At 38.1% G+C, this 9779-nt stretch overlaps 1 protein-coding gene across 2 annotated transcripts in view; it reads left to right on the forward strand.

Annotated features, from left to right (window-relative positions):
* The window catches only part of ABCG2 (ATP binding cassette subfamily G member 2 (Junior blood group)), an 897562-nt gene extending 889840 nt beyond the window's left edge, over window positions 1–7722 (forward strand). For both annotated transcript variants that reach the window (XM_044061359.1, XM_044061358.1), the window contains one exon: window positions 7156–7722. In XM_044061359.1, the coding sequence (XP_043917294.1) occupies window positions 7156–7306 (151 nt within the window). In that variant the 3' untranslated portion in view covers window positions 7307–7722. The remainder of the gene's footprint in view (window positions 1–7155) is intronic.
* The last annotated feature ends 2057 nt before the right edge of the window (window positions 7723–9779 follow it).

Consider the following 9779-nt stretch of genomic DNA (forward strand, 5'->3'; position numbering starts at 1 on the left):
CAGATTCAGTGCCAACTTTACTCCTCTCTGCCTCACCAAAGGACCAATCACAATATCAGTAGATTGTCAGGCACCCAGTATTACTGCTGCACAGGTTAAAACAACATTGTCCAAGGCCAAGAATACAGCTTCTATGGGACCTGACAATATCTCTGGCTGTGTTCTACATGAACTACAGAGTGAACTGGCACCTCACCTGTGTGCCCTGTTCAATCACAGCTTCACCTCAGGCTTTGTCCCTACCGAATGGTGCACTGCTACAGTCATCCCTTTCCACAAAGGAGGAGTGACTACAGACCCTGGGAACTATAGCCCCATTAGCCTGACAAGTCTGATATGCAAAGCTATGGAACGCATCATCATGGACCCAATAAACAAAGATGTAGGGAACCTCCAAACTCTGGATCCCACACAGTTTGGTTTTGTGAAGGTAGTTCATATAGCCTACCTTGATCCGTCCAAGGCCTTTGATACCATTCCCCACTCAGGAATCATAGAAAAACTCACTAAGCTAGGCATCAGCCCTTATATCTCTAGGTGGGTTGCAAACTGGCTCACAGATAGAACCCACAATGTGAAAGTAGCTGACTCCAAGTCAGACTGTCAACCAGTCACAAGTGGAGTCCCACAGGGTTTCGTCCTGGGTCCTCTCCTGTTTGGTATCTACTTCTCTGAAGTCCAGGCCAACATGAAGGGACTCTGGCTGACAAAGTTTGCAGACGACTGCAAGCTGGGAGCCATAATTAACTCCCTAAGTGATGTTGACATCCTACAGAAAGGCCTCACTAAGACCAATGACTGGTGTCAGAACCACGGCCTTAATTTCAATGCCAAAAAATGTGCCATCATCCCCTTTGGGAAAAACCCAGTTCCCATGAATTACCACATCAATGGTAAGTCCACTGAACACAGAAGACTTCATAAGAGATCTGGGAACACAGGTTGACAGCAACCTCTCTTTTGACCACCACATTGCCACTGTGGTCAGAAAGTCCTTCTATGTGGCACATCTCATTACTAAGGGTTTTTCATCCAGGAAGAAAGAGGTCATTGTCTCCCTCTACTCTTCCCTCATTAGGCAAATCATCAAGTACAGTGCCCCATTTGGCATGTACCTCACTAGACACCTACAACAACTGGAGAGGCCACAAAAATACCTCACAAAGAGGATCTTAGGCCTTAAACACTTGTTCTATATGGACAGACTCAAAAAATGCCAACTATTCTCTGTCTCATATCGCCTTCTTAGAGGCAATCTCTGCTTGACTTACAAAGGCATGTTTGAACCAGTTCTGTTAGAAATGCTACATCTAAAGAAATCCAAATCCTCCACACTACACACTCCAGTGACCTCAACCTCATTACCACAATCAACAGAACAAGCTGGAGGGACAGGTTCATAACCCAGAGACTGCCCATGCTATGAAATAGACTTCCCATACATGTCAAGCGGAGAGCCACGCTGGCCGTCTTCAAGAGGAATCTTGATGAGTGGATGAGAAATAGAAAATTCACCCTGGGGATCAGTCCAGTGGCTCTACTTGACAGAGGCACTGGGAACTAAGGTCAGGTGGTACGATGCCGGGGTAATCCTATGGGCTAGGCTTGTAAAGGCTCCAGGGCCATTAGCCTAGTACACACCTATGAACCTATGAACATTTCCAGTATTCTCCAAGGAAAAAGTAGCAAGTCAGGTTTCAGATCTTGATTTTTCTCATATCTAATGTGTTTGTGTATCAGGAAGAGCACCAGTCATGGTTAATTGTACTGGTATGGATAGCACAAATGTACCAATACTGAAAAGCAGCATCATTTCTGAGTGCTGGTTAAAGGAACTGGCAGAATTTTATTTATTCATTTTATAAACACTGAATATATATATTTGGGCCTCTTATGGTCTGTTAGATAACTACTGGGAGAGTAGAAAGACTGGATAAGGGTAAAATGGGTCTACTTCAGTAGACCCAACTTTAACTTACCCGACCTTTAAAACACAGAGATGAAAGGCCAACAGCACCAAAACACCGACTTCCCAGAATACCAACTTTCCACGTAAGTAACTGCTCGGCCAATCTGAACAAGAAATGAAAACCGAAGCAAACTAAACCCACCCATGTGGGGGGCACCCCCCTAACTAAATATACCAACTCTGAGATCGCACTACTGTGGGGGTATGGGGCAAAGTTCAACATGGTGGCCAAGCAGTTACTTACCTGGTGTGGAAAGTCAGTGTTCTGGGACTTTGGTGTTCTGGTGCTGTTGGCCTTTTCGTCTTGGCATTTTAACAGTTGGGTAAGTGAAAATTCAGGTTTCTGAAGGGGACCCAGGTATAAGATACTTTAATGATTTTTTTTTTATTTTAGATTACCTTGACAAAATTGCAGAAAATGAATTAAAAGTACAATAAACTACACTGGAGTTGTGCATACCTCTGTCCTCTTTCCTTACACCGTAGAAAGCATAGCAGTTTTTTAGTTCCTACCTTACAGGCTCTGTACTCGTGTGACTCACTGACTGACCCAGATGCCTTGATATTTCATGATCTTGTTCAGAAAGTTTCTGTTCCTTTGCTCATTCATTTACCTTGAATAACTTGATTCACTCAAGATCCCTTCCAAATTAGACTCATGTAAGGTTCATCCCTCTCAGGTCTCAAGCTTTTTTACAGCACTCCTGCTTCTTAAAAAATGAACATTTTTGGTTATTTTAATAGATACAAAAATCTAGCTTAGAGATTGTTTTGATTACATTCTGGTATGTTTCTACTAGGAACAGTTGTATGGAGGTAATTTGTAAAATGTCATAGAGCTCATTTGGGGTATAGATGTTCCCACGGATCCCCTTCTAAAACTTGAAATCCCGTAAGATCAAAACTGATTTTCATGAGATGAAAGTACTGAAATGCTGAATTCCCAAATGACGAATGTCTCCCAGGGTAAGTAAACACTTGTACAACATGCCCTTTTCTCCACTGTAGTGCAATCCTGGAGTTGGTATATATAGTTGGGGGGTGGGAATGCAGCCCCTTACATCGGGGGTTGTGGTGGGCGTAGCCCCCACCTAGTTGGTTTTATTTACTAGAGTGTGTTTTTTGTTTAATTTTAGACAAGTGTTTACTTACCCATGGAAAAAAAAATCACCATTCGGGAATCCAAGGTTTCAGGATTTTTGTCTCACAAAAATAAGTTGATTATATGGGATTTTGAGGTTTAGAAGTAGAGCCGGTCCCATATATGACAGGTTCCTGAAGCCCCTCACATTGAGCATGGACAGCCAGGAAGGCAATCAACTGAACACACAAGGATTAGAATCAGACAGTAACTGAAAAAAAGCAAAATACTGCACCTTGCTGGTAACCCTGTTGTACAGTGATTCATTTCTAAGCAATAAAACACAATGCAAGTTTCAAGGGCCTTTTTAGAAAGTTATGACATAGCCACAGCAGACAAGAATACAGAATGCCCTCCACATAAATGCAACACTACTGATATATAAGCTAATAAGAAAAGGAATCCTGATCTGTTCCTGTAGTAGTAATAGTTATATTTTGTACTTTGTAGAATATGCCACCCCTTCCTGAAGTCATGATGTCTATACTTAGCTTTTCTGTCTGTGGATGGCACACTCCATAGAATGCAAAAGGGCTACTGTCTATAATTGTATAATATATCTCCTATAAGAATACATGAAACTGTTCAGTACTCTGCAAGCAATGTAAGAAATAAATGTTTCCATGGCAAGAAAACATCAGCTAAAACACCTTCATAAATATAGAAAAGAAAATTGTTGCACTGTGGATTTCCTGCAAGCTTCGGGAGTCTCACAAGGGATAATTGGCTAAGCTTAAAATGGCTTGCAAGGGCAGTTAGCTTAGTAAGAATCTATAAATCTATGAATCTTTTGCACTTTGTAATACATTGTAATTGCCTGCTTATAGTGATCACAGTAAGCATGTTGTACACTTATAAAGATACAGCAGTAATAAAGTATTGTGCATAATATTCTTGCGTAATGCCCCGTCCCATATCTGTACTGATCACCTCTTTGGTGATGTGTACCATGAATCCAGTAACATTTTCATCCTTCTGGGGTTTGTGGCAATTTTCCACCAACCTTTGAGTGTTATCTGACTCTTTGGGCACACTGTGGACCATATCAGCATGTCCCTTGCATTACTGCTGCAGCCGCAGTATATTTCAGCAGTTTATCTTGGTGTAACTGGACTCATGATCTGTCGGCATTACAACTAAGAATTTTGTGACCTGTGATTCAGATTCCAGAATTACTTTTGATCATGCCAGGAGGCTAGCCTCAGGATCTGTTTTCTCTGAATTTTATTTGGCACTCAGGTTGATCTCTTTGAAGTCTTTCTAGACCATCTGCTGCCATTAACTATTTTGGTTTATGTCTGCACCTCAAAATGCAATTTATTCAGCAATAGTCATGGTTCTGAGAGCTGATTATGGCATACATGTCCAGTGGCCCTGTCTTCTAATCTGAATGGTTCACATTTTTCTGTTCCTCACAGATAAAACACAGACAACAGGGCATATCTAAGAAGCATATTAATTTAATTGGTAGAAGATACTTGGCTTGAATAAGGCACTTGAAATGGAAAGAAAGACTGCTAAAGTGAAATGTTATAAATTTGTACCACGTAGTACTCCACTGTTTTTGCAACTGTTATTTTCAACAAAATGTTTTGGGTCATTAAGTTCCTTCATCTACACCTGGTAATCAGGTTAGTTTTAGAGCAACATCATATATTTCTTTACCTTTTTCCATAGCTGGTAATATGTGATGACAATTGAAACCAACAGCTCTGAATCATTGTACAAGCTTGTGTGTATGAACTCCATCTGGGTTCCTGGTGGGTACATGCAGTAGCAGATTTCACATTATTTACAAAGCATATTTCAAGGAGGAAAGCGCATAACATATGGCTGGAAAGTGTGTGAGATGGATTTGTTGACCAGTGAATGACCTCAGGCAGAATGAGCCCTCAGTGACTGCCCCCTCACCATTGCCCACTAGGCTGCTTGCCACAGGTCAGACCAGCTGTTCTTTAATGTTGTGGTTTTTTTTTTGGAAGTGGAATTTTAACAAGTCGAATTAGGAACAGACTGAAGGCTGTTAGTTACCTGAGACTGATAATATACAATATTATTTTGTACACCATCTGCTTGATTCCTTAACACAGATGTCTTAGAAGAATAATCTTTATTGGAAAGTTAAATTGAGGTTGGTTGGCCATGACTTTGTCAAAAGTGTTTATTGGTTTGCAGACATTTATCTGTGTTCATGTTGCCAACATGTGTATTATTTCAGAAATATTTTTTAATGATGAGATTATCGCATATGTCTGCATTCACGGTAAGTGCATCCCCTTCAGAACAAATTAATGTTGTTTCCCTTTTTCCATTTAAAACTGAGATTAGCTGGAACTTTGTGCATCTAATTTTCTCTAGAGTTTAACTTGCCTGACATTAGTTTTGGCCTAGGATTTTCTTTCACCAAATGCAAGACTGCTTCTGCCTTTACTTCTGCAGTTCTATAATCTGCATCTAGGGCATTTAGGACAAAATGCCATTGCTGCCCTGACTCACTGTACCCTTCTGCTCACATACTTAGCTGTGTTTATTTTTGTGCTCACTACTTTACCCCACTTATTTCTCTGTGATACTGACTACAGTATATATGTTTGCCTTAGGTTCATAGATTTTTACTAGGCTATTGATTTGTATATGAATAACCCAGAGGTAGGCAGAAGAAGGATATTTTGGGACATTTACTTACTGCCCCTGTCTATGAGGTGTGCAAGAATGAATTGTGTTTTCCATATATTCATCAGTTTTACATTTGAATAGTTTTAGGGAAGTACTTTGCTTTATGTGGAGTGAAAGATGGTTCAACAGAAGAGGTATTCTTTGTGATACATGCCTGTCCCTCCAACATATTCTAAATTTATCTACTTGACAGTAATTTGTATTCAAAAACAGCCACTGTAGCTTAAGGGAGTGTAAGATTTTCCAGCTGTTGCTCATGTAGCCATGACCTTGACAGAAAATTGTAAGCATCCTAGATTAACATATCCAACTTGCAGAACAAATATGTGATGTAAGCCACTTAGGTTCATAGCTAGTTACTAGACTCGCAGGCCAAGAGACCATTGAAGAGTCTTGCCCAAATTTTCAGTTGCCCCCAAGCCCTGTCTAATTAGGTGACCTGCTCAATTACACATAGTAGGCAAATGAGGGAAAAGAGAACTAAACCCTACAGGAACTACACCTCACAGCCTTAACTCTCTGCACCAGGTGCCATAAAGCTACTTATTAATGAAAAAAATGATGAAATGAAAGGGTTCTGCGTAGCATAAATTCTGTCAGAGAAGCAAATGTATTCCCAACACTGGGCGTATTGGTTTGCTTTAATTGGTATTAGTATCTCTGATTAATACAATGTATGTGGATGCTGGCTGCATTCTAAAAGGCATGTAGGGTCAGTATGAGATTTTAATATGGGGGAAAGATATAAATATAAACACAGATTTATTCAATAATACATAATCTAAGGTATTAGCCCATTTCATTTTGAAGTTTCAAAATAAAGCAACTGTGCCTTCATAATGGTGTTCAGTCCACATAACTATTTAAGGATACAAGTTTGATATGTCTAGGCCAAAGTTCAGGTCTCAGCAAAAAAACAAAACAAAACAAAAAAAAAGTACTACACTAGGTATAATCCCATGTTATACTCCACAGGTTAACCCCTGCCAGGTCTTCTCTCATCAAAGCTTCCAGGTCTTCCTTTCACATGAACTTCCATGCAAATAACTTAGTTCAGCCCTCCAGGCTACTCCCTGTTATCATAGTAAAGGCAGTTAAGACCTTGTGAGCTAGCAAATTGCTGTATGAATATTCCTACACCTCATACTGCAGTATGCATTTTGAATATACATTGAAAGGCACATGCACATTCCATCTGAAAGTGTTATCTTGACTAGGAAAAAAACAAAACACATTTCTTTAAGGTAACGAAAATTGTCAAGTAATATACTGCTTTTTTTTACAAATGATATCTGTCAGTTTATTTCTAAAGTTTTTAAATAGTATTTAGTATCTGAATGTCATGCTAAATGTTTCTTTTCATTTTCAGGTGCTTCACTGGTGAAGAATACTTGGCAAGGCAAGGCATTGAAGCAAGCAGCTGGGGATTATGGCAAAATCACCTTGCCTTGGCAATAATGACAATTATTTTTCTGTTAATTACATACCTAAAATTACGTTTTATGAATAAATTTACTTAACCTCAGAGATGTAGTGCTAACCAAATACTTCTAGTGTTTTCTCTATTTTTTTTTCTGAGAAATGTGCAATATTAGACTGTTTTTGTACAATATTACAGCTACAGAGATTATCACAGTTCAAAATGTTTTATATTTAAATTTTATTTACAAATGATTTACAACTAATAGTGCAATAGTTTATGGAGTATGAGTACCTAGTAAGGGCATTTCAGCTTACTAGTATATTATTTGATTCAGACATGTATCTTTAGGTGCACTCACAGTAATGGTTTACTTTTCCTTTAAATTAGTTAAACATAGATGTTTAATGCCATCTGTTATGCACTGAGAGATTTACTGCAGGATTACCTTGAAAGCAGAACATCCTACTTGTGATTTTGCCATGTGAGACGTCAATAAATACTAACACCCGTGTTTCTTGACTTGTAGATGTTACTGCATTACTGTCTGAGGATGGTATACACATAATACAGACTATTTCTTCTTTGTTCAAACGTATAGACCATGTCTCCAGAAGTATACTAGAAGACATGGTGCTTGTGTTTCATTTTCTTAACACTAACATAGTGGACATTACCTTTAGTAACAGCATTTGGTACAACAAACACGAATGATGCCAAGCTTGATGCAGTAAGCATGTAATATGAATCATGGGTAATGTTTGCATGATGTAGATTAAAGCCCAGTGTTGGATATTAGAAACAAGCTGGTTTTGATTGCCTTTGCTCTTTGACCTTCAGTGAGGCTGGGGGACAGCAGCAAACATATATAGGAATGGGCAGTGATCACTGTGGGTGAAAACCTTTGCTTAAAAGGCTTCCTCTAACAATTAAGAGGCCTGATATCTGCAACGGTGAAAAATAAATTGCGATATGTACATTAAAATGGTGAATAATAAAAGTTGTTATACTATTTAGTGTTGTTGCAAAGGACTAAGCCCCCTGAACTCCCATACTCTTAGATGACTCTATAGATAGATAGAGAAATATAAAGATATATATAAAATCTATGACACGCATTTGAAGTATCAAAACATCAAATGCCTGTCATAGCTGTAAAAGAGTTTGAATCACAAAGATTGGAATACACTTAAATTGAATCACATAGATTTGGAAAAAAACAAGCAAACAAAAAAAACATTCTATTTTTTTGCAGTGGACCCCATACTAATTATGCATACCAACTCTGAGATCACACTATAATGGGGAATGGGTATATTACCCAATCCACACTGTATCACAATCTTGCACTTAAAAAAGCCATAACGTGATCATCAGATTTTTGATCAGCTGTAAAAAAAAAATATATATATATATATATATATATATATATATATATATATATATATATATCTATATATATATATATATATATATATATATATATATATATATATATATATATATGTGTGTGTGTGTGTATATGTGTGTGTGTGTGTGTGTGTGTGTGCGTGTGTGTGTGTGTGTGCTGACTTCAGTGGAATTGTTCAGAAGGTATGAGGTGCAATTCCAAGCTACAATGACTCTGAACTTAGCATACATTCTCCTACAGGTGTGTTTATAGCCTTGTAAATCAAAGGTTCTCAATTATAGTCTTTGGAATTACAATGGTCACCCTGTCTTAAAGACACATACTTTTCTGTACTGCAGTATGTAAAATGGATGGATATTAAAAAAGGTGTGAACCTACAGTGCACAAGGGTTGCATTCTCTGTATAGTACCTTGGTGAGTTAAGTGGAGAGCTGGGCCTCAGTGTGCTTGTGACACATTAAATGTACCAATGCTTAAAACAAAATATTCAATGAAATTTCACAAAGAAGGGCCCAGGTGGACTGAAGGACTTAATATATTTTATTTATTTATTTATTTATTAATTAACATTTGATTACTGGGAAAGTCCAACTGGGTAGGTGCCCATTTTCAGGGGAAGCCAGGGGAGAAAAACTCCCCAAATTATTGCAAAACATTTTAAGAACAATAATTTTACAATCTTCAACAAGAAATCAAAAACATCTGCAGTTGAGATGATTATAACAAATTAAACATAATAGAAAAAAAAACATTGGTTAAGAGTCAATATAAATTATATGACCATCATTTAATATTTAGAGAAATTTTACTTTGTAGAGAAGTTAAAGGTGAGTTAGTCTAATACAAATAGAAATTGCAATATGAAATGAGGGAAAATTAAGCTTATGGTATGTTTAGAGAGAAAGTCATAGAAGAGAATTTGCTAGACGTAAATAAGTAAGTGAAGGGAGACTAAGGAGGTATAAGCAATGAAAAGATGCTTGTTCACATTTAGGGGTATAGTTTATCCTAGTTTTGAGCAAGAAGAGAGCCAGATTTCAACTATGGAAGCCTTTCAGAGTGGTTTTGAAAGATGGCAATGAGGGTATTGACCTGATGGATAGAGGTAAGGTATGAAAGGCAACAGAAGACGTTGGATCTTTGTTACAGGAGAAGAAGTTAT

This window comes from Protopterus annectens, chromosome 2.part0, assembly GCF_019279795.1.
Source record: "Protopterus annectens isolate FY-2018-M chromosome 2.part0, PAN1.0, whole genome shotgun sequence".
Taxonomy (NCBI): Eukaryota; Metazoa; Chordata; order Ceratodontiformes; family Protopteridae; genus Protopterus; species Protopterus annectens.